The 25784-nt window shown below is 41.8% G+C and overlaps 1 protein-coding gene, 1 long non-coding RNA gene and 1 other non-coding gene across 9 annotated transcripts in view; 1 reads left to right on the forward strand and 2 right to left on the reverse strand.

The window, feature by feature from the left end:
- The window catches only part of Fbxl20 (F-box and leucine rich repeat protein 20), a 99166-nt gene extending 88198 nt beyond the window's left edge, over positions 1–10968 (forward strand). For all 7 annotated transcript variants that reach the window (XM_047545701.1, XM_047545706.1, XM_047545702.1 and 4 more), the window contains 6 exons: positions 813–943; positions 3247–3307; positions 4194–4238; positions 6429–6485; positions 7571–7783; positions 9199–10968. In XM_047545701.1, coding sequence (XP_047401657.1) covers positions 813–943; positions 3247–3307; positions 4194–4238; positions 6429–6485; positions 7571–7783; positions 9199–9306 — 615 coding nt within the window. In that variant the 3' untranslated portion in view covers positions 9307–10968. The remainder of the gene's footprint in view (positions 1–812; positions 944–3246; positions 3308–4193; positions 4239–6428; positions 6486–7570; positions 7784–9198) is intronic.
- Positions 7420–23548, reverse strand: LOC124980293 (uncharacterized). The gene is made up of 3 exons (XR_007107776.1): positions 23426–23548; positions 7969–8107; positions 7420–7763 (listed from the first exon to the last, which is right to left on the reverse strand). It is a non-coding gene; the product is annotated as an uncharacterized LOC124980293 (long non-coding RNA).
- Trnav-cac (transfer RNA valine (anticodon CAC)) lies at positions 8296–8368 on the reverse strand. The gene has a single exon. It is a non-coding gene; the product is annotated as a tRNA-Val (tRNA).
- Positions 23549–25784: the final 2236 nt, after the last annotated feature.

Below are 25784 nucleotides of genomic sequence, written 5' to 3' on the forward strand. Positions count from 1 at the left end.
CTCTATCATGTTAGGTATTTATATGTAACTTTTTTATAATAACATCCTTAAATGTGTGTTCTTTTTCATTCTAAAGAATTTGAAATAAAATCATTTAAAAATAATGTAAAATTATATCTGAGTTAAACACAACTATTTGTTTCCATAAATTAGAATGTTCTTTATATTCTAAAAAATTCAAACAGCAAAATGGATGCTATTGTAAAATAGCAACAATCATCCACAGGTGTTTTGTTTTTGTTTGTTTGAGATTGAACCCAGGGGCATTTTACAACTGAACTGTATCCCCATCAATTTTACTTGGGGCCTCAATAAGTTACTGAGACTGGCCTCAAACTTGCAATCCTCTTGTGTCGCTGAGATTATGGGCCTGCGCCACCAGACCCAGCCACACTTTTATTTTTTCCTCCAGCCAGTTTCACTTTGAACTTATAAATATGTTTGTACTGTTAAAATACTGCAGTTCTTGTTTGCTTTCTAGGTTTTAAAATCACTTAATTGAATCTGCCCCATGCTGTTACCGTTCTTAATACTTTAAAAGAATCCATTATAGCTTCTTGCCTTTGTTCTAAAAGTGAACCCAGATTCTCTTGCAACTAAATCAAAAGGAATTGAAAAAAGAAACAAAGTGTTCATTTTGTTTTAGGTTTGCTATCTGATTAATATCATACCTGCCTAGATTTCTTTTGGTGCTTATTTTCACAGAGGTACTGGTTTTCCCTATTTTTCTTCTACTAAATTACTAATATCTGTGAATTTTTTTTTTTTTTGCTCTTTTTTTTTTTTTTTTTTTTTTTTTTTTTTTTTTTTAGCAAATCACAGATGAAGGTCTCATTACTATTTGCAGAGGGTGCCATAAGTTACAGTCCCTTTGTGCCTCTGGCTGCTCCAACATCACAGATGCCATCCTGAATGCTCTAGGTCAGAACTGCCCTCGACTTAGGTAAACATTTCTTCTTTAGCAGCGCAAAAAAATCAAGGAAAAGGAACAAGAGTCTACTTCACCCATATTTATTCTTTGGAACTTTGAAACTTTAATAAGATAGATACTATGAAGTCACTGTCCTTTTAGATGCCCACCTACTTGCTTTGTACCCCAATTATGTGTAATGGTCCCAAAATTCTACTACTTGCTACCCATATGAGAAAAGAAAAAAAAAAAAAAACACCATTTATTTCGTTACTTAAGAGTGAAATACACTGGGCGCGGCAGCACATGCCTGTAATCCCATTGGCTCAGGAGGCTAAGGCAGGAGGATTGAGAGTTCAAAGCTGGTCTGAGCAACTTAGCAAGGCACTTAGCAACTCAGCAAAAAAATATGTAAGAAGGACTGGGGATGTGGCTCAGTTGTTGAGCACCCCTGGGTTCAGTCCTCCTGCCCTAGTCTCCCCAGTAGCTGGACCAAAAAAGTACCAAAAAAGAATGAAATAAATATATTTAATTTATGCTTTCATATAATTCCTTTCTCAAAGAAAATTTTAAAGACTCACCCTCAGGCCATTTATATTGTAGTTATGATGCCAGGTACATAGCAGATAGTATTCAAAAAGAAGAAACAGCTTTATAGGAGGACCTCTTTTGTGCTGATGTTCTTTTAGAACAGCCTTATTTCTCTGTGGCTTCTGCTTTTTGCTCAGATATGGGATTGGCTGGTTATCTAAGAATTCTGTATCAGTGTATAATATACTATCAAACCTATTTTGATTTTATAAGGAGCACATAAGAGTCTTGTAATGAATGGGGATGATCCCCATGTACCTTTTTTTTAAAAAACATCACTTATATAAACTTAGGAGTTAAGCATTGTTTTAGGTACTTTACAAATGTTAATTCATTTAATCTCCATAACATCATATAATCAGTGTTGTTACCATCACTTTGTAGATGAGAAAATCAAAGCACAGAAAGATGAAGTAACCTGCTCAAGGTGTCATAGCCAGTAAGTGCAGGAGCAAGGATTCAAAGCTAGGCGGTCTGGCTCCAGAGCCTATGAAACTACTTTTCTTACACATAATCGTAAAGCAATAAAATTGTCTAAAAAAAATTTAGCTGGTGATAGGCATTACCATAACTGTTGAAAGAACATTTGCCTGCGGTATCAAAATTCCTTCATAGATGATAGATTTATTTTGATCAAAATAAGAATATCAGGAGCTGGGGATATAACTCAGTTGGTGGAGTCCTTGCCTTGCATGCACAAGGTCCTGAGTTCAATAACCAGCATACACACACACACAAAAAGGGAATATCAGAAGTCTAGAACAGAGTACTTCTGAGGAGACAGGGAAGTAACCAGACCTCTCTCTAAAATACTACACACTATCCTTTTTTATTTTAAAGCAATGGTTCTTCAACTCTATCCTCATGTGTGGTTCATTATATTATTAGATTGTAAAGGCTGTCAAATGTGACCATCACAAATTGTGTTTCAGTTAGTTGCTCTCTCATTGAATGCAGTATTCATTTCTACTTACTTTTCAGTCGATGATTTCTTTACTTCAGATTTAATTTTTTGAACTACGATAGTAAATAATTTGTAAGCAAATAAGTTAAGTGTTACTTGGTACCATTGTATGGTACCGGTGTCACCAAACTTTTCACAGAAAAGAGCTACTTTTGATTCCCCAGTGTTTAGTTGGTATTTAGGTTGGTGAGTAGCAGTTGGTAAATAGGTGAGTGGCTGCAAGCCCAGCTTCCATCTTCACTGGCTCCCCTTGGGAGCCTATGGGAGGAAGCAGAAAGCTTTCTAAGTATGGAATTTCATATTTGGGACATACCTGTAAATTAAGCAGTCCCTTCATTACATTATTTAAAAGATATTGAAATCTAAGTGAATCTACATGTAAAACAGAAAGAAAATCTTACTTCAGGAACAGATTAAATAAAATAAAATATTTATTGCCATTTCCTTTGTTTTCTAGGAGCAGGCTGCCCTCTGGGGGTAAGCAGTATGCCATCAAGAAGGCTTTTAATGCATTTTGGCATAACTACAAGCTTCAATTTTATTCCTCTGTGTTCTTTGATTGCGTCACCTTGAAATGTGGTATTTATAGGACCACTTTATGATGACTCCACAACAATAAATAGCAAGATCTGTATATAGACTTGCTTAACTATTAATATCTCTCTATATTATGAAATCCTTAGAGAATAGTAAATTGTTTTCTTAAATTTTGTTTTAATAAAACCAGTTTTTAGGGACCAGTAGCTTGACTTCCACTTTTTTTTTTTTTTTTTTTTTACAGAATATTAGAAGTGGCAAGATGTTCTCAATTAACAGATGTGGGCTTTACCACTCTGGCCAGAGTAAGTGGTTTCTCCAGGTTCCATAGGTTTATTTTCATATGTTTTGTTGGTTATTTTTATTACAGAAGAACAAGCAGCAAGGGAAATGTAGCATAGCAGAATTGGGTGTGTGAGAAGGGGGCATTCTTCTGTAGCTAGTCTCCTGAGCATTCTCATGCTACAGCTACAGGTTTACCGATGCCAGTAAGAAGACAAACTGTTCTGGAAAGGCAGGCATGCATTGGCGAGCATGACACTCCTCCATGAGACTTAAGTTCTCCATAGTTTCATAAGATGATAAATTAAGCAGGTGAAAGAACCTTGGTATTTGGTATGTGACTAGTGGGTGAGAGTAGAGTTCAAAGCCTGGTTTTAAATGGAGAGGCTTTAAGATATTTTCTGTATTCTGAAGATTTAAATACTTGGAATGGTTTATAAATCTGTAAAATAATAGCATTTAAAATTATACTGACTTTGACTAACATTATAAAACAGAGGGAAGGTCATTTGCTTTCAGGTAGATTAATGGAGTTGGATGAAAGCCAGTACACCCAACTAAAGGAGGACATAAAGCTTGCTTCCTTTCTTCCCAAGGAACAGTTTTTATTAAATTATTTATGATTGAAAGACTCTCTGTATTGGCCCAATATTAATGATCAGCAAATTTATTACCTTGAACGTATTTAAGATTTTAGATATTTAAAAGTGGGATAATTGAGAAATTTCACTGTGATCGAAGCATAATTGTAATTAATGTAATAAAATAGAAAGTGACACTAGAATGATACCAACTCTGAAACACTAAGATTTCATCAGTATATTTAATATAGCCTCTCAGTTTTCTGGACTTAAAGTTTTCCCATATTTAAAATGTTTGTACTGTATTGTTTGGTTTTGTACTTTGTAGAATTGCCATGAACTTGAAAAGATGGACCTGGAAGAATGTGTTCAGGTAAGATTTTGGATTTGTATTCACAAATGCAGTGTGATAGAAACTACTTACATAATACATGCACATCAGAATGTCCATTCCTTACCCTGAAATACCTGGCAGCCTTGCTGATTATTTATTTATTGAGGTATCTTCCAGGCACACGAGGCAGACGTGCTCATGGCATAGTGTTAAAAAAAACTATGAAAATACATGCCATCAGTCGTGTTACCATTAGAAGGGACACCCAAGTGTTCAGACCACAAAGCTGTTAAGGTATTTTCTTTTGCCAAGTGCGGTGGTACACTTCTGTAGTTCCAGCTACTCAAGGGGCAGGAGGATCTCTTGAGCCCAGGAGTTTGAGGTCAGCTTGGACAACATAGCCAGACCATATTTAAAAAAAAAAAAAAAAAAAAAAAAAACTGGACACAGCAGAGTATACCTGTAATCCCATTGACTCAGGAATATGAAGCATGAGGATCCCAAGTTCAAGGGTAGCCAACCTCAGCAACAAGACTCTGTTTCAAAATTTAAAAAAAAAAAAAAAAAAAGAACTGGAATGTATCACAGTGATAAAAGTGCTCCTGGGTTCAAACCCCAGTATCCCCCAAAATAAAGAAATAAAAGGAAAAAAATGAAAAAAGAAAAGTACTTCTGTAACTTTACATAAAGATCACTTTTTTTTCTTTTTGTTACTGAACTACACCCCGAGCCCTTGTTCGTTTATTTTGTGTTTTGTTTTTGGAGACAGGGTCTCACTAGATTGTTGAAGCTGGCCTCAAACTGGTGATCCTCCTGCCTCAGCCCCCACAAATTACTGAGATTACACAGGCATGCGACACCACATCTAACCTCTACTTATCACTTGTACATGCCTGAGTGTCTTCTGTGTCCTTTACACAGTGAGTCCTTCTGAATGGATGGCTACCTGCTCTGTCCACCATTTCTTAAAGAGTTGAAGATGAATTTGAAAAGAAGCACTGATTTGCTTTCTGTCCCGTGTATATATATACATGATATATATATATATATATATATGATAACTTAAGAAAATCCCTTCTTCCTCCTGAATGTACATAGTTCACCCAGATTCTAGCAGTGCCTGTCTGCCACCCTTGGTAATATAAATGACTCCCATGTTATCAATTCTGAATTGTAATATACCTTACTAAAATGAGGCCAAATATCTAACCAAATCAGGCGGCACACGCCTATAATCCCAGTGGCTTGGAAAGCTGCAGCAGGAGGCTTGCAAGTTCAAGACCAGCCTCAGCAACTTTACAAAACTCTGTCTCAAAATTTAAAATAAAAAAGAGCTAGGGATAAAGCTCAGTGGTAGAGGACCCCTGGGTTAATTCCCTAATGGTACAAAAATAAATGAGTAATAAAAAATAGGCCAAATATCCAAAAATTTAAGGATGCTTTGATTTTAATTTTTTTCATGGAGCACTTTCTTCTTTTTTTTTTTTTTTTGGTACTGAGAATCAAATCCAAGGGCACTTTACCACTGACCACATCCCCGACCTTTTTATTTTTTGTGACAGGGTCTCAGGCCTCACTGAGTTGCTGAGACGCTTTGAACTTGGAATCCTCTTGCCTCAGCTGCCTCCTGAGTCACTGGGATTATAGGCATGCACCACCACACCCAGCTCAGCACTCTCTTCTGATTGTTTTCTTTGATGTTTCCAAGAAGGTAGAACAAGATCCAGTGAATAGAAGTAACAAGGGGACAGATTTTGATTTATTTCAAAAACAAAACAGAATTTTGAACAAAAGTGTTCAAAGATGAAGACTAGAGCCAGATGTAGTGGAGCACGCCTGTAATCCAGGCTACTCACAAAACAGGCAGGAGGATCACAAGTTCAAAGCCAGCCTGGAAAACATAGTAAGATCTTTTCTCAAAATTTTCAAAGAACTGGGGTTGTAGCTCAGTACTGGAATGTTTGCTTAGCATGCCCAAGGTCTTAGATTCAATCTACAGTACCACCCCCACCCAAAAAAAAAAAAGATGAAGGATAGATAAGAGAAACCTAAATGTGCTCAAGTCTAGCCTGGGGGAGTTCTTACAAAAGAGACTCAGGTAGCCTATTAGACTTAAACCTAAAGATTCTGTTATTTGATTATGTCTAGACTACAAATACAGTCAAGAATGAGGTGTAGCCTGTGGTTTTATTTAGAATTAAACCTAAAATAAACATGTGTTTCTTTCAGATAACAGATAGCACATTAATCCAACTTTCTATACATTGTCCGCGACTTCAAGTATTGGTGAGTTTGACTTTCAAGGTTTTATGTGTCTATTTGGTTTAATCAAAACATAGTACTGCCAGGTGTGATGGTGCATGCCTGTAATCCCAGTGGCTTGGGGGGCTGAGGCAGGAGGATTGCAAATTCAAAGCCAGCCTCAGCAACAGCAAGGCACTAAGCAACTCAGTGAGACCCTGTCTCTAAATAAAATACAGGAAAGGGCTGGGGATGTGACTCAGTGGTTGAGTGCCCATGAATTCAATCCCCAGTACCCCCTGCCCAAAAAAAAAAAAAAAAAAAAAAAAATACACACACACACACACACACAGTACTATAGTTCTGTTTAAAGTAAGATACCAGCTCTTGTTTTTCTCTTAGTGTCTGGCTACCGATTTTTGGTAAAATATGCTTCTCAAAATTGCCAACTTCTAGAGGATCTAGGGAAGACCTAAGTGAAGGGGAAGGTTTACAGGGGGAGTTATCCTAGGTACTACTTCCAGGAAGACATTTTGGTTGACTGTTCTGTATCCAGGTTCATTTGTGGTGTGTTTGGTGGCATGGTCCTATCCAAAATTGGGTCAAGGAAGGGTTCCAAGTTTCTCAAAATCAGAAATTTAAGGAAAATTGATGAGGAGTTATGTATGAGAGGTCACATCTAACAGCTGTCAAAATTGTCTTCAGCTAATTAATTGTTGGGTCATGCCCCTGCACTTGATATTCAGTATGTATTCCAAATATCAGGAAATTTTGTGCATGAAAACTTTGAGCTCTACTTGTCCCCCTAGAGAAGAATAGTGTTGCTTTGAGTAGAGGGTAATTTTTAAAGTTATCTTACTTTGTTTATGAACTAGTTCATAGTCATGTGAATTTACAAAATATATTTAGAAAATTTACAAAATATATTTAGTATCAGTCATTGGTTGCCAAAAGCAGAACCCCAGCAACTGTATTTTGCATTCTTTATTTCATCACACATGGATCTAATGATGGTTCCATAATCATCAAAATCAAAACAGAAAGGTCATCTTTCTGATTTTACACAAGTCACTGGCTAACAGATTATCAGAAGATATTTCAGCATCATTTTTTGCTCTATTTGGCCGCAGAGTCTATCTCACTGTGAGCTGATCACAGACGATGGAATTCGTCACCTAGGAAATGGGGCCTGTGCCCATGACCAGTTGGAGGTGATTGAGCTGGACAACTGCCCACTAATCACAGACGCATCCTTGGAGCATTTGAAGAGCTGTCACAGCCTTGAGCGGATAGAACTCTATGACTGCCAGCAAATCACACGGGCTGGAATCAAGAGACTCAGGGTAAAAATGGCTTCATCACTCTCCAGCTCTGATGTTCTTAGCACCCTTTCTTTTATTTTCCTTTGTTTTCTTTTCTTTTTGTTTTTCTTTTTCCAGATTCAGATTCCTCTGGCTTTTATATTTACTTAGACATTTAGCAAGGAGAAAAAAAATGGAGAGAAAATGTAAGGGTACATAGTTTTTACCTGTGGTTCCAGACGGAAATTTAGTAGAAAAATGCCCACTGAAGGAATAAAGTAGGTCTCCTCCCAGCAGTTTGTCCAGTAATGTCCAGAGCTTAATCACATCCCCCGAGTCAAAAAAAGCACATGCCAGATTTTGGCTCTAAAGGAAAGAAAGAATGTTTGGTTAAATAATAGGAGCATTTTGCCTCTCAGCTATATCCCCAGTTCTTTCTTTTCTTTTTCTTTCTTTTTTTTTTTTTTTAACTAGGTATTGAGCCCTGGGGCACTTTACTGTGGAGCTATATCCTTCGCTCTTTTTATTTTTTATTATTATTTTTTTTATTTTTTTGGCGGTGCTGGGGATTGAACCCAGGGCCTTGTGCTTGTGAGGCAAGTACTCTACCAACTGAGCTATATCCCCAGCCCTCTTTTTATTTTTAATTTTTAGATGGGATATTGCTAAGTGCTTAGGGCCTCACTAAATTGCTGAGGCTGGCCTCAAGCTTGTGATCCTCCTGTCTCAGCCTCCCAAGTCTCTGGAATTACAGGCATGCACCACTGCCCCTGAATCCCGCAGTATTGTTACTATAAAAACAGGTAGCAAACTCAGTGGAAAGCTGTCTGGTTCTGTGAAAAGTGGTACTCTGAAACCTGAGTGAGCTGTTGCCACAGTACCCTTGGGGTCAGAATTTGCCAGTGGGAAATAAACGTGACCTTCATCCCCTAAGTTAGAAGGCAGGTGGGCATGGAAGTGAAGACCTGCAGCACACGGCAGGCAGTCATCCTCTCCATGACTGCTGACCAACCAAAGAGCAGAAGTGGTCGACCCATTTCCTGCTAATAAATGGTGACCATTAAAAAAAAAGTATGAAAGTTATGAGTTGAGCTGAGTATAGTGGTGTACACCTGTAATCCCAGCAACTCAGGATGCTGAGGCAGGAGGATTGCAAGTTCAAAGGCAGCCTCAGCAATTTAGTGAGGCCCTGAGCAACTTAGCAAGACCCTGTCTCAAAATAAAAGATAACTCAGGCTGGGGATGTGGCTCAGTGATTATGTACCCCTGGGTTCAATTCCTGGTACTAAAACAAAAAAAGTTATGAGTTAACTTGATTATTTAGAACAGCATAGAAAGTAACAAAGTTTCTGCCCTGTTTTTATCTCTGTTCAGCCCCTCAGTGTTTTTTTCTCAGAAGCAACATTGTTCTTTCTGTGTAAACCCTCTATCTTAGTAATGTTTCTGTCTTGTTTCAGACCCACTTACCCAATATTAAAGTCCATGCCTACTTCGCACCTGTCACTCCACCCCCATCAGTAGGGGGCAGCAGACAGCGCTTCTGCAGATGCTGCATCATCCTATGACAATGGAGGTGGTCAACTTTGGTGAACTGAGTATTTAACTGACACTTCTAGAGTTACCGTGGAGTCTCTCCAGAGGAAGCAACCCGTGTTCTGGGCAAGGATTACAAAGTGAGGGCAGTGTTCAGATCCCCAGAGCCACACATACATATGCATACACACCCTCACCCACATCCACTCTAGCTCTGTGACCATGGGACTAAAGTTTGTGCTGGCTTTAAGTGGATTGGTAAAACTTAACCATTCCTGTTGGACATGCCCAGAAGAAAATCATAGGCCAAGATAGAGGGAGGGGGCATTCCAGCAAACCCATTGTTACTGCTACTGTGGTTTCTTTTATTTTATTAAAGGGTTTCTTTGGGAATTTTAGAACAGTAACTGCAGTCCTCCAGAGTCAAGGGAAGCATGGAAAAACAACATATGATATATCCAGGGACCAGAAAGAAAATTTATTTGCAACCTAGAAATGGTAACCATCCATTGTAAGATGGCTACAGAGCTTCTGTGCTTCCTGTTTCTATGCCAACATGCTGAGCATGCTCACAAAGAAGGCTTGTCCATTCCTCTTGTGTTTTAGTATTTGGCCCAGAAGTTTCTTAAATGGCTACATTGAAATCACTGTGGTCCAAACATGATTACTTATTCACCCAAATTGTCTTTATCTGTATCATACTTATGCACCTGTCTTCCTTTCTCTGTTGCTCCCTCTTGCACTTTTCTCAGTCTGTCACATCTGTTCATAGTCTGTCTACTCACACTCAACTGTTACTCTTTTGCTCTTTTGTGTTTACAGTTTGCATTTTGGATGATTAGTTGGGGTTATCAAACATTTTGAAAAAAAAAAACATTATCAATAAATATTTTTAATACTAAATTTTACCATTAGGGGACCCTGCCTGAATCTTTGCCAATCTGAAGGGAAATTTTAACAAAAGTAAGAAAAGTTACAAGAAGAAATCGAGCTAAAACTATTTTGATGAAAACAAACTTTGCCTTTTTGTTTCTGTTCTATCTTGTGATGATACGTGATAATTTGCATGATGTCCCCAGTATTCCCCCTACAATTTTTTCCTGTCAAACTCCACTAACTTATTAAAAGAGAAATACAGTTAGTGAAGAGTAGATGAGAATAGATGGTAGATTCCAAAGCAGCCTGAAAGTCCCCACCACCCAAGCTCAGACATTAATGATGAACATTATCATATGTTCACTGAATGTAGGTGTGATCACCTAACCTGTGTCTGTGAGGTTGTTTGGTTTAGCAGGAATGCTGCTAGAGGAGCTGTGCAGACTAGCCAGTCAATTTCTTTTTTTCCCTCATTTCAGCTCATCAGGGATACAAGAATGGCCATATAACACCGACAGTGTCATATCTAATGTTGGTGCCTCAAAGGACCTGATCTTTCAACCATATCTCTCCTCTCTCTGCTCCTGACTTCCTCTGAATAGTGTGTGAAAATAGCCAGGTGAAGGCATTGGGGCAACTAAAAGAGCATCTTGAGAGGAATAGAGTTCAGTGTCTTCCCAGCTTGGTCACCAGACATCAGAGCTGAGGGAAGGAGTTCAGAACCCATGATTCAGAGTCCAAGAAAAAGCCTCCTTCCCCCCGCCCCCCCCAAAAAAAAAATCATTGAGAACGAGGGAAATAAAATTGTTTCTAACACATAAGAAGATTTCTGAATCCCAAGGTTAGAAGCCTTGCGTGATTTTTTAATTGGATGATTTGGAGTAAGGTGTCTTTTAGGACATTAATGTGCAATCCACTATGATCTTAGATCATCTTTTGCATGATCCATGTTATTTAAAGGCTTTTATTTTTAATGCTGAAGGTACTAGTTCTACCAGCATACATAAGAGAAAGTCTGCTTTACTTCTTCCATTGATGTAGAAAATGATCAATGAAAGGGTCCTAGAAGTCTATACTATCCAATATCATTTACCACATTAAATATATTTTAAATCCTATTTTATTATGCCTTTTTAAAAGTTCAAATTTTTTTTTCATTCCTTCTTCCCCTTATCCTTTTTTCAAATTATAAGGAATATTTATATTTTCTCTCTCCCTCTCTCTCCCTCCCTCCCTCCCCCACCTTCTCTCTCTCCCTCCTTCTTCCCCTTTCCTTCCCTCTCTCTCTCCCTCTTGTATTTTTGAGATGGGTTTCTCACTGTTACCCAGGCTGATTGTGAACTCCTGGGTTTAAATGATCATCCTGCTTCAGCCTCCCAAGTAGCTGGGCCTATGGGCTCATACTAATTCGTCCAGCAGGAATACATTTATTTATTTTTCTTCTTATTATTTATGTGGAGATTGAACCCAGGAGATTGAACCCAGGGCACTGTACCACTCAACTATATCCTTAGCCCTCTTTTTTTTTTAAGACAATCTCACTGAGTTGCCTAGACTGGCCTTGAACTTGTGATCCTGCCTCAGCCCATTGAGTCACTGAGATTAAAGGTGTGTTCTCCAGTACCTCACAGGAATATATTTTTTAGAGACTAATTCTCCTGGCTGTCCCCCACACATACAAATATATACATGCACACACTCACTTCCAGATGTGGTTGATAATATTCAGATCCTTAGGTCATTGGTTCAAACAGAACTAAAAGAGAGAAATATTTAGAGGTCATCTGCTCTAAAGTATATCTATTTTTTTAATGCCTGAGCAAATTGACAATAAAACCTAGATCGATCAGTGAATATGGATTTGAATTGCCTGAGTTGAGACTATTAAGATACTTTACTTCAAAGTTTTAGCATCCCTATTATTCACTGATATATCAAAAGTCTTGAAAATGCTGTTTCTCTATGCAAAGAGTGTACCCATATGCAGTTTCTTTAGGCTTACCCTGGTGTTACCTGCTATGAAGGCAAATTTCAGCCCATCTGGGCCAAGAGCAAACATCAAGTGAGAGAGAACAAAAGTCCAGGGGGATGCAACACTGACTTACGGTCAGGCTCCTACCTAGGAGCCTTGTTCTTTCTCAGGAAACTTCAGTCCCATCAAACTTGGAAGAAAATACATTTTTTAAGTTGACTTACACTTCCACTAGCTGATGAATATGCTAGGATTACATGGTAAGTTTTGTCAGGTGGAAAGGGTTCTGATACCAGAATACATTTGTCTCAGCCTTTGGAATACTTTTTTTTTTTCTTTTGTGGTACTGGGAGTTGAACCCAGGGCCTTATGTATGCAAAGCAAGCACTCTACTACTAAGCTACAGTACTTTTTTTGTTTGTTTGTTTTTGTACCAGGGATTGAATCCAGAGGCGCTTAACCACTGTGCTACATCCCCAGCCTTTTTTATTTTTTGAGACAGGGTCTTGCTAAGTTGCTTAGAGCCTCACTAAGTTGCTGAGGCTAGCTTTGAACTTGTAATCCTCCTGCCTCAGCCTCTCAAGTAGCTGGGATTACAGACATGCGCCACCACATCCAGCTCTGAAATGCTTTTGAGAATTCAGAAAAGCTTCATGTAGGAAAAATTTTCCTTAGGAAAAGCTTGTTGGTCCATTTGTCTAATTTCATAGCCACTCCCAAATATGTCTTTTATGATGAAAAAATGCAGAGTAAACAGAGAGAGGAGATTTGGAATAAGTAAAAAACTTCCCTCAAAGCTGTTGCTGTGAGCCTACAGGTGAGCAAGAAGAATTATTACATTGTCTCTGGAGAAAGTTCTTGAACATCCAGATCATTCATTTATTAAAGCCTTCTTCTAGTTTTATCCATTTCATTTTCTGTCAGAGTTTGCTACATCAGTATTTTTACATAATATATTCATCAGCCCCTCTGAAGTGATTCCAGCTTTTTTTTTTTTTTTTTGGTACTGATTCACCTTATCCTTCCTTCCCACACCCATGCTGGTCCTCTATTTAAAGCCTCCATCTCACCCCCAATAATGCTGCTGATTTATTCTCAGATGTCTCCAGTCTAGCTGCTTCTTTGAGTTCTTGTCGTCCTGATTCAGGTAAACTATTGTGGGCAGCCTTAATTTAGTAGCTGTTAGGTGGCTTGGACCATTTTTCACTGGGTGGGTTTTGGTGTTTGCTTACTGAATTTTAATTGGGTTTAAAATCAGACTGTCGTATATGAGAAACAAGAGGATCTGACTTGATTTTTCCAATATTTGGAATGCAAAAGCACATTGTACTTTGGGTTTAAAATGTTTTCTCCTCCTTTCCAGCTTTCATCTTTACTAGATGTAAAAGTATTCCAGAAATTATTTTTGTAAATTTCCAGTCTGATTTCTACATCTATTAAGTTGCTTTAGCAGACATATAAGTCAGAAATTTTACATATCCCTTGTGTCAAATATTTTAGCGGGGAACTTGGTGAATAATTTTATGATGCTTTTTTGTTTGTGTGGCTTTCTAGACTATTTGAATTTGTCAGTATAGCCATAATGCTACAGTGACCCATCTCTTATTACCTTGTAAAGTGCATTGTTATTAGTTTGATAGCCTACTGACACCATAGGGGACTAAACAACATATGCAGTGGAACCTGTCTTGACTTGAAGTTGTTGGGAAGTGTGAGAGTGATAACTGAAGAGGGTGACTTCCTGCCCGCCTGTGTGGACTGCATATCCTTAGGCGGCAGTATTGTTGGGAAAAGAACACTTGTGGGTCATGATCGGTCCTTGGACATACAATGTTTATTGCACTGAACCTCAAAGACTACTCGTACCAATTGCCGCCAGTGAGAGAAAGGGTCTAAAGGAAAGGGTCCTTCTTATGGTGCCTCATGGCTGACAGACTCTTTAATTGGTATGCTCTTGAGTCTGGAGCATTTTACAAAAAGATTCCTCCTCTTTCTGCCTGCCAGTTCCAGGGTCTTTAGCCACCTCAACCCCAGGCACTATGAGTTAGCCAAGTCTCCTGTGAGAGGAAGTATAGAATGTTTGGTTGAAAATCTTGAGGTAGAATTCCTAACCCTCTTAGATCTTGAACCAAAGAATTCTAAAGCAGTAGAAGGTTGAGGGGAATACAAAGTTGGTCCCAGCCTCTCCTTACCTTTCTTTCTATTGTAAATTTTAATTGAAAGAGAAAGCTGATGACATTGTCAATAGCATATAATTGACCCAAGTAATCTGAGAATGAAATTTGACTGTAAATTGCTACATCCAAATTTCCTAACTTAACGTCTTTATTCTCCAGCAAAGTGCATAGGCTACTTAAGCACCAGTTGCTCTAACCCTGCCTTCTTACTTGGGACAAACTTTCTACCTGGCAGAAAAACTACCATATAAGGCAAGTGTTTTGCATGAAGGTCTTCTGCAGCTTCCTGCTCAAGCCAAGTACCTGTCCTACTTGTTCTGTCCTTTTTTTTTTTAAAGACAGGGTCTTGCTAATTTGCCCAGACTTTCCCAAGATGCTTAGTTTACAGGCATGTGCCACCACACCTGGCTTCCACTTTATTCTTAGGAACATTGAATCTGTGCCTCTGAAGCCCTTTGATTCTTAGAAAAGTCAGTATGTATCCTCTCAGCTGAGTCTGAGTGAACTTTAGGATTCCAAGAGAATTACAGTTAATTTTCATGAGAAACAAAATTTGTTGGACAAACTCCTGTGAAATACTAGAAAATGTCCATCTCTGCCTCACATGCTTTTTGCTTAAGCCATTGTAGAGTTCAGTTCACAGATATTTAGTCTCAGTTTTTCTTTAGCCAGAGTAGTTTCTTGCCCTTTTAGGGAAAACCGGGAATAAGCAAACCCTTTTATTTTGTGTGTTTTCCAGTGTCTTATTTTGAAAAATTGGCATGGGCAAATGGTATGAAAGGCTCAAAAGAGAGGAACAAATCAGTTCTAGAACTGGGATACTTTGCCTCAGGATCAGTAGCTGTCCTGAGCTGCCTCACACCTGGAGGGGTTCCTCTTTGTCTGATGAACTCCATGCCCTTGATTGGCATTGAGGGCTTCTTTCTACACCTCTAACTAGATGAAGATTGGTACCCCTGAAAGAAACACCAGGGCTTCCCAGCTGCTTCTGGGCATGGCTTTAGTACCAGGACAAGAGCATGTGAGCAGTAAACTAGAATCCTAACCCTAGGAAGAGATGGCAGAAATGAGGTGTCCAGACATGTATTTCTCATTTGCCAAGCACCCCCCCAAAACAGGGAAATCTTTGAAGTTATGTGTTTGTTTTGTTTTGTTATTTGTTACTGTGGAAGAAGAAAACATTGCCCCACTTGGTACTTACAGTTATTAATTCAGATCTGTGCCACACTGCTGCTCACACATATGTGTTTCTTAGCTTAACCCTTCTTAGCTCCTAAAGTTATTAATCTACTCTTTTTCTCTTATGGCACAAGAGAATGAGACAGAAAATCCTAACTTGAAAAAGTCTTTAAATGGTATGGTTTGGTTAATTACTTTATCTCCCTACCCCAAGACAAATGATTTTCTTTCTTAGTGCTATATAATCTTTAATAAGTGAAACCTTTGCTGCTACTTCCCTGGTTTACATCAAGTTCTTCCCTTCTCAAGAATAGTTTCTTTTCTGTACTTCTCTGATGACTGTTAATTTCTAATGAATACAAAAAGGGATGAACCTGTGATTTCTTCTCCTACTCCCCATCCCACCCCCACATCACACACTAACCCTTAACTCCTGGAGCCTGTTAGCACATGTACAAGAACTGTGGGGCCAGGCTCGCCAGAAGCTTACCATGTTCTTCTTCATGCTGCAGCCCCAGAGCTGGCCCCCAAGGATCTGTGACTACCCACTGCAGAGGGTTACTGTATAGGGAGAGAGGCTTCTTAATTTTGCCTTTCTCCATTCCTGTTTTATCACTCAGCCTTCAGATGCTTCCCACTCTGGCCTCCTTCCTTTTCCTCCTAGGAATTGTTTCCAGTTAACCTGCTGCGTACATTTCCCAGCTGCTCTGCTCACCTTTGCCCACCTTCCAGTGACCCTGAGAGCACAGACCTGGGTGATGTGTCCTGTGCAGAGCTCAGAGAACTGTGAGGACTACCCATGCCTGTCAGACTCTGCTTGAGAACAGAGATGGATGGGTAAATGGTGCTGTTGGAGAAATTCTTATTTTCAAACCAGGCTGCTTGATCCCTGCATCCCACTCCAACCCCTCCCCTAAGAGGTGAAATGCAGAGTGGGTCACACCACTCAATCTGCTCAGGAGCGCTTCAATGTGTGGGAACTGCTGCTTGCTTGTTTCTCCACAGAACCTGCTCCAAGGCCCAGCACAGTCCCTACATGGTGACTTAATACCAGGTTCCATTAGCTGTCGAAGTGACTGGATTTCCACCCAATATTTTTGGCACTTGAGGATTGGGGGGAGTTATTTAAAATAAATAAAATTTGAGGTGGCAGTAGAGGATTCCTTTTGCTTTAAAATCTTTGGACTAAAAAAGAAATGTTTTTATATATAAATATATAAATTGTTATGTAACTATTATTGTTTCCTGTATGTTCTAATTTTGTTTTATGATGTAATTAAAGGAAATAAGCTGTGAAGACTTTTCATTTTCCTGTGGAAATAATCTGACTTGGAGCTGTGATTACTAACTTCCTTGAACTGTAGAACTACAAAGAAACCTAAGGGTGAAGGACTTCTCTTTGGCATCCAACATTTTTTAATACCCTTTACTAGCCTTTCTTCCTTTCTTTCTTTCTTTCTTTCTTTCTTTCTTTCTTTTTCTTTTTTCCAGGCAGGGACTAGCTAATTTGCCCTCATACTCAGGCTGACCTCATACTCAGTCCTCCTGCCTCAGCCTCCCAAGTGGCTAAGATTATAGACACATGCCACCATGACCAGCTACTATCCTTTATTTAATATTTGTTGATTCATTTCATAACCTCTATTTAACACTCTTAGTAGCCATTATTTAATATCCCAAACAACTCTTGTCTTCAAAAAACATGAAAGACATAAATAGAGTTGCCTTAATTAACTGATGGTTAAAATTCAACCTGAGTTCTTTATCTCCTTGCAGAGCATTCATGCTCTTATTTGGACTATAAAGGGATAAAGGTGGACTACTATAATGATTAAACACACAAGATCAGAAGTCAAATTGCCTGCGTTCAAGGCTATTCCACTTATTTCCCCTGAGAGCTCAATTAACTCCTCTGTCTCCTGTCTCAGCTTGCTCTTCATTGATAAAATGGGGATAACAATATCTACTGCATGAAGCTTTGAAGATTAAATCTCATGTTATCTACAATGACATGAAAAACTTTTTTTTTTTTTTTTATACTGGAGATTGAACCCAAAGGTACTTTATCACTGAGCTACATCTCTACCCCTTTTTATTTTGTTTTGGGACAGGGTCTTGCTAAGTTGCTGAGGGCCTTGCTAAATTGCTGAGGCTGGCCTCAAACTTGATGATCCTCTTGCCTCATCCTCCTGAATTGCTGGGATTAAAGGCATGTACCACTGTGCCCAGTGACTCGGAAAACTCTTGAGGAGCCCTGTGGATCCTGCATACGTTACAGACCATCTGGGGCCAACCCAGGCCCTTTGAGAGATATAAGCAGAGGTCTGCTGAGCTGTCCATATTAACTGAGTCAGCCCTGAATTTTTTGGAAGGAAGTACTTTCTAGGTTTTTGGACAGGTTAAGCTGATCTCCCTTTTCCCATTCAGAGTTAATCAGTTCTACAAGTATTTAGAACCTTCCTCCTTCTTAGCCTGTCCAGAGGCCACCTGGTTTAAGATTCACCAAAGATGATTGGTATATAACAACTGAGGTGATCAGTAAGTAATTTTGCAAGTATGTATGAGAATACCTTGGCCTGTCTTCTATTCAAGGTTCATATTAGGTTTTCCCTTTCTGTAGATTTGAAGATTTTCACTATAAAACTTGCAATAGGATGGAAAAGTATCCAATACCATTTATCTTTTTAAGAAAGCACTTATCTCCAAGCATGGTGGCACATATCTGTAATCCCAGCAATTTGGGAGGCTGAAGAAGGAGGATTGTGAGTTCAAAGCCAGTCTCAGCAATTTAGCAAGGCCCAAGATGACTTAGCAAGACCCTGTCTCTAAATAAAATGTGTCATTGTAGCTCAGCATTAACATGCCTTTGGGTTTGTTACCCAGTATGAAAAAGAAAGGATTAGAGCTGGGCATGGTGATAGATGCTTATAATCCTAGTAACTAGGGAAGCTAAGGCAGGAGGATTGTAAATTCAAGGCCATTCTCAACAATTTAGTGAGACCCTCAGTAACTCTCAAGAGCTGGGCATGTAATTCAGTGTTAAAGCACCCCTGGGTTCAGTCCTCAGTACCTAAAATGAAAAGCGTTGGGGATATAGCTTAATGGCAGTACCAAAAAAAAAAAAAAGAAAAGAAAAGGATTAGCAAATTCAACTGCAATTTTTAAAAAGCAAAAGGTGTAGTTCAGTGATAGAAAGCTTGCTTTAGAATGTGTGAGGTCCTGGGTTCCATCCCTAGCATCATAAAAAAGATTTTTTTTAAAAGATTTCCTAGCCCAGAATTGATGCACACGCCTATAATCCCAGGAGGCTGTGGCCGGAGAATTGCAATTTCAAAGCCAGCCTCAGCAATTTAGCTAGATCCTATGCAACTTAGCTAGCCCCTGTCTCAAAATATTTTTTAAAAATGGCTGGGGATATGGCCCAGTGGTTAAGCACCCCTGGGTTCAAGTCCCAGTACCAAAAATAAATATTTAGTGTTAGAGGACAGTTAATGGTATTTCCCAAATCTCTAGAACTATAGTTTTAAATATGCACAGTGATTTGAATGTTAAATGATTTTCTGATCTTCTGGTGCCTTTAGTATTTAGTTTTTGCCTAAACCAATTGGAGAGGAAAGGAATCCAACTGGCTTTATTTTTCTTGGTCCTAGACCATATCCCTTGGTTTTTCCCCTCAGGGACTCCCTAAAACCAACAAAATTGAATGACATATACTTTTTTTTTGCAGTGCTGGGAATAAAACCTAAGACCTCACACATGCCAGGCAAATGCTCTGCCACTGAGCCACATCCCTAGCCCAAACATATACCTTTGGAAATTTATTAATCTAAAACTTTCATAAAAGAGATGAGTGAGTAAAATTTTAAACAAATTAACATAGTGTTCAGCAACCAACACTGCTCCATGGCAAAGCACCTTATGCATGTTGCCAGTTTTTTTGCCCCTCATGTGACCAGCTCAGAAGAATGGGCAAGAGAAGCTTGTCCGGGGTTCCAACCATTGCTCCTGAGCAGAAAGAAGAGTGAAGCTAGAGACTATATTGCCTTAGAGGTGGGAGGCTGGTAAAGGAGGAGGTTTGACTTGAGTGACAGGGTATGATGCCTTTAAACTAATGAAGGGACTCTATTGCCTCCTGCCAGGTATTAGACCCTGGGGAATCAGCTGAGCATTTTAACAAGGCTTCTGATGCACTCACAACCAGGCTGACATCAAATCTGTTGAGGTCAGAACCAAGTAGTAGCCACCTGGATTCTGCACTGAAAGCAGTAAAAGAGTACCAGTGGGATGAGGCAGGTCCCCACCCTCCAAGCAGGCTGCAGTGTATCCACCATAACCAGGTGTTCTAACAATTCCACTTCAGATCCACTTCCTGGCCTCCCTTGTCTGCAGCACTGCCAAGGTAGGAAGCAAATAACACAGGCATTTGAATAACCAGACCACAAGCAGACTGGTCAGAGCTGCACTACCAGGTATGTCCAGCAAACATGCTCATCTGCCTGGTGTGGATGTTGCGGAAAGGGGTGGAGAAAAATGGGAGCCTTATCATTCCCTCTGATCTCAACTAAGAGAATATTGCTTAACAATCTTCTTACGCTATGACAGACACTCCTCTCCCTCTTAACCACTATGTTTCTTCACTACAGCCATAAAGTATGACTCATCCTTAAGGTTCTGAACCACCTGTAAGGGAAACGGGGTCAGGAAGACACTTCTGTCCTTAGAACCAAACAGAATAAACCAGGAAAAAATAAAAGGAAGCTGGGCCTGAGGCAGAGGAGTGAATAGGGCCACATGGGGACTTGTGAAACGACCTGTTCTTTCACCTGGTCACTGAGGAGAATGAGGATATCCCCAGGACCCTGGTGGAAAAAGATGGTGGATCTGAGGGGCTGGAAGGACCAAGAACTCGAGTTTCCCCATCAGCTCCAGAGCACTGAATTCATCCAGAGAGATCTCTTGGTAAAAGCTTGCAGAGGGGTGTGGGGGGAGGCAGGCAGCACAGAAGCAGGATCATTGGAGGTGTGGGCAAGAGACCAACCTAGAGGATACTGGGCATGCCAGGAAAATGGCTACCCCTGGAGGAAGGAAGAGCTGAGGTGACAGCTTTATGTAGTAAAGAGGAGAAAGAGTAAGAAAGAAAAAGAGCTTTCCTTTCTCACCTTTGGGATAGCATAGACTGATAGGAGCTTCCTGTTAAAAGAGAGGTGTGACAAATGAGTGACTAAACCGCAGATGCTAATGGAATGACAGAAACTGAATGGGGTAGGAGTAGAACATAGTGTAATAAACCCATGGAGACATCCTGAAAGGGGAGAGAACTAATCTGGTCATGGAAGGCAGAGTAATGCCAAGAAAAGGTGATCAGACCAGAGAGGTTTCATGCAACCACACCTGGAGAGAGACTTGAACCTCACCTGGTCAGGGTTCTTAGGAACCTTGTCTTGCCTAGAGGATCCTGAGCTACATACAAAGTGATGGATGGACATGGGCCTAGGCCAGGAAAACTGTATTAGCCCTTCATACCTGAACTTAATTCCCACGTCTAGCCTCCATCCTTGAGGAAGAACCCAGTCTCCTCCAAGGCCCCTAGGGAAGGAGGTCACTAAGCAGTTCTTTGGGCACTTAATGCTGGCAATGGGAGTAGGGAGAGAAAAAATTAAGAAAACCCCATTTCTGTCCTCAGAAATGGAGTGTTGCCAGTGGGATGGCCACAGAAAGGTCCCAGGAGCCTAACCTGTTTGTTGTGGGGTACAGTGCTGGGCATTGAACCCACAGCCTTGTACACGCTAAGCATGCTCTCCACCCATGAGCAACACCCCTAGCCCTAAAGCTTAACTTTTCAACCCAGCCTGACAATCTTGCTCTATGACCTTGAACTGGTCACTATCCTCATTGGGCCTGAGATTCTTTCTCTGTAAAAAGAAAGCAGAAAAGTGGTCTTTAAGTTGCCATCAGATTCAAACATTGTATGGAACACACCTGCTAACTGAGATGGTAAGGACCAATGTAGTGGGAAAGGGACCCTTTTTGTCAGTATCCAGCTCTAAGAGTATTGAAAAGGCAGATCTCATCAGAAGCCAGCAGATCTGGATAAGGTCCTGGCGGGTAAGCTTCAACAGATCAGTGCCTGCAGGGTCAGACTGGGCCAGATTAGAGAATGAGGCCTGTGATTAAGTGTGGGAGGCAAGGAACACGGTCCATTATTCTACAAATAACCCTAGTAGACCTAGACATAGAAGTCAGGCTTCAATTCAAATCTCAGTTCTGCCGCTTTGCTAGCTGTATATCCCTGGGTGGTATATATTTGGGCTATTACATGCCAAGGGAGCCTAACAGTGCCAGGAAACACTGCCTTTAATAAAGGTTAATTGAAAGACACACAGTAAGTCAAGACAAAGACAGGCCTTCTGCCTGTGTGTCCCACCCTTGATCCCTTCCAGATGCAAGCTTCACCAATGAAGTTGGCCAGCATCTGGCAATAGCTAGAGAACTGTTGCTAATGCAACCCCCTCTGTGTTTCTGAGATGGAGGCGCCAGGGTTCAGGTCCTGAGGCATAAAGAGGGCTACCCAGGTGATACCTAGAGACCCATGACTGAAAGAAAGGTGGAGGGGAATCAGTCTTCTCCCTGGAGGCTCACAAATCAGAGGCTCCTGCCAGGTTCTATCTGGTCAATTATAACCTGTGGCCATACCAAATGAGGCCACCAGGGAGCAGAGCTGTCCTGTCCTGGAGAGTGAGATGAAGCCTCAGGAGGGCTTTGCTGGGGCTGAGGTTATGGCTCAGTGGTAAAGAACGTGCCTGGCATGTGTGAGGCACTGGGAAAATACAGGTCTATCAACATCTAAATAAATCCATCTAAAAAACATCTTAGAAACAAAAAAAGAGGTGGTTGGGTGTTGGAAAGGAAAGACTCCCAAGGTGCCTAGAGTGAATGGTGGTTAAAAACAATGCCTGTGAGGAACAAAGGTTTAGGGCCTTTGCAGAATAGCATGGCCAAGTGTCCCACGAGGCCTGCCTCTCATTCCTCACCAAGCTTCAGTTGTGCCCCCAGTCCTGCCCTTCCCCCATGCCTGACCAAAGAGTGCTTTTCTTCACACCCCACATCCCACCTTACCAAGGTCAGAGTGGGAGGTTGAGGCCCTGCAGTGAACTCTGGCAGGGTGAACACTGTGGGCACACAACCTCCCTCCAGGTGTCTCTTGAGAGCTAACAAGGTTGAGGCAGGAGGATCACAAGTTCAAGGCCAGCCTCATCAACTTAGCAAGGACTGGGAGTGAGCTCAGCAGTACTGCACTTGCCTAATATATGTGAGGCCTGGGGTTCATGCCCCAATATGAAAAAATAAAAAACTGACAAGGGACACTTGGCTCCCGCGCTGGAGGGAGGTCCCAGCAAGTTAACTGAGAGCTTCGGCACAAAGGAAAAGTAAACCATAACCAGTCTTGGGAGGGGCTGGGCTGGAGAAACAGTCACAGGTAAGCCAGGTGCTCCCTGAGGAGGTTTGCCATGGATGGGTGGTCTGGAAGTATCAGCTCCTGGAAACCTTTTGCAGCTCCCAGGGTGGAGGCTGCCCACAGGAAACAGCAAACCCCTTGGCTGTGGAGTCCTGGAGCAGTCGCAGCCCTTGGGGCTTCAGTAGCCCCACTGTATACCCCCTTTTGCTACCCAACATGCACCTCCAAGAAGACCATGCCCTTGTGGGCTCCAACAGTTGTCTCTCTCAGGCAGGGTTTGTTTCTCCTGGTCAGTTTTCAGTTTCTGGTCAGCTCCTTTGGGCTCCAGAAGGGTGATAAGAAAGCCTCAGAGGCCCTTTTTTTCCCTGCCTACCTTAAACCCATCCCTCTGTGTACAGAAAAGGAGACAGTCCCAAAGAAGAGGCATGGAATGATGACAGTCCACAGCAAGGTGGGGCCAGGGGTGGGGAAAGGGCCCAGGCTGCCCATACCTTGAACACCTTGATGAAGCAACCAGCCAAATGCAGGTGCTCTGTCAGATGCCCCTTGTCCCTGGACTTAAAGCTGTTGATCTGGAGGCAGAAAGGGACACCTTTCTTCTGAGGTGTGAACTCAGGACTGAGGAAATTCCCTGGGGTAGAGAAGAAAGCATGGTAATTCCAGGTCCCATACACTGGAGCGTTTCCACTCTTAACCCTGAGGGTCCCCGTCAGTCATCCCAGCAACTTCCCTTTCTCAACCAGTGGCTATTCATAAAGCCTCACTTTATTAGGTTCTTTCCCTTGTTCAAAATCCTCCAGTGACACCCGTGGTTATAGGAGGGGAAGTGAACTTCCTAGTCCTGGCATTCAAGTACTTTCAGAGTCCAGTCGGGGCTTGCAAGGCAGTCGCTCCCCACCCGTTCGTGAACTCAGCCCACCTAGCCAGTCTACCCATGACTCCAACACAAATTTTCTTCAAAGCTCTTTATAGCAGTAGTTCATTCTTACTGTTCCCTCACCTCCACCCAAGCTCACCTTTTCCCACCTTTGCTGCTCCCACCCGCATCTGTACTCCATCTCACCTCCAGCCTCCTCCCAGCCCAGCGTCAGGCTCACCTGCAGAGAGAAGCTCTCTTGGTTGGGTCCCAGTTGGCATGGCAGCACTTGGTATCACTCCCACAGACAGTGGCACATCTGCTGATGCAGGGTGGCAGGAAGCCAGCAAGATACAGGCCAAACCAGCAAGTGGTCTAAAAGGCCCCCCAGCCCCTCTCTCCTCACTGATATCCAGGAAGTAGTCCCCAGGCTGGCTCTGCCTGCATACACCCCGTTGCTGCTGCTCTGGATACTGCAGGAGCCCATCATGGAACACAGGCACCATACTCTGTGGTCACAGGAGGGTGAGGCCCACAGGTCACAGGGGGCCAGGGCATTTGGAAGCAGGTCCTCTCACCTGGGTAGACCAACCTTCCCACTTTCATTGCCAGAAGACATTGGGACCTCAAATCCCCAGACACTCATAAACTGGGAAACCAGAAAAGTCCCTAGAGACCCTAAGCCTCTGCTTCCTTGTCTGCAAAGTGGGAGAGGTAGTGCCTTCCCACCCTTCCTAACTCTACCCCTTTCTTTGCAGAATGTATTACTGTTTGCCATTGTGTATGATGCATGTAATTTCTTGTTTATCTTAGTAGAATGCAGGCCTCCTGAGGAAGGAGCTGCCGAATCCCTAGCTCAGAACGTTGTCTGGCAGAGGATGCAGGCTAAATTGGTGAGAAAAACTCATGTGTACGAATAACACTGTAAATGTATTTCTAAATGTGTTTGGCTACTTACTGGCTCTGTGTCCTTCAGATACTATTCAACCTCTCTGTGCCTGTTTCCTCAACGATTCCTGCCCACTGAACCATTGTAAGGGTCAAATTAAATAATAGAGTCCAGGGTGTTCTATTCGACAACATCACAGTGATGGCACTGGCTTTCTGTTTGGAGAGACAGTCATGCCCAGCCTTTGCCAGTTCTGGGGAGGAGGCTACCTACCTTGAGCAGCCGGAGGCACTGAGCAGCATCATCCAGCTTGGGGGTATAGAACACCCACACCTCATGGGGCTGGCCTGGGGGAGATTAAGGGACTGCATGAGTCCCACTGAGGGGCAGAGTGATATCTATGCCCTCCAGCCCACGCTGGGCCCTGCTTCTGGAGCTTTCTTCCCCTTCCGTTCCCCTGGCCAGCATACCCTGGTCCACGTAGGTGAGGCAATCCTCCTGCTGCTGCTTCATGGCTGCCGAGGTGGTGCACAGAGCACATACTGGAACATGGGGCAGGGTGGCTCCCCACTGGGCATGTTGGGAAGTTCTTCCTATTTCCAGGAAGGCAAGGGCAGGGGCTCCTTGCCAAGGAGAGGAGGGCACTGCCAGCTTTCTGCCCTGTCCATCCTGACTCTATCGCCAGCCCTTCCCTCCAGGGAACACTGCTTCCTGCAGCAATGCCCAAGTGGCAGCAAGGTCTGAGAGCCCTCTCCAGTGCCCTGGCCTCCAGGAGACCTCGTGAAGATGCTAACTCCAGATGTTTCACTGAATGGCTGCTGTTAATTACTTGGTTTGCAACCCCAAGGCTTGCCTGGTACCCAGCAAATGCCTGAGAGAAACATCCTGGGTGGTCAGTGTGTTTGGGATGCCCCAGGACCTACAAAACTCCAGTGGCATTTTTTTTTCCAGCTCTGGGGATTGAAATACCCACCCCAGCCACCCACATACTAAACAAGTGCTCTCCCACTGAGTTACGTCTCCGACCCTTTTTATTTTTTATTTTGAGACAGGATCTTGCCAAGTTGCCCTAAGATGGCCTCAAACTTGTGATGCTCGTGCATCA

Source organism: Sciurus carolinensis, chromosome 3 (genome assembly GCF_902686445.1).
Source record: "Sciurus carolinensis chromosome 3, mSciCar1.2, whole genome shotgun sequence".
Classification (NCBI taxonomy): domain Eukaryota; kingdom Metazoa; phylum Chordata; class Mammalia; order Rodentia; family Sciuridae; genus Sciurus; species Sciurus carolinensis.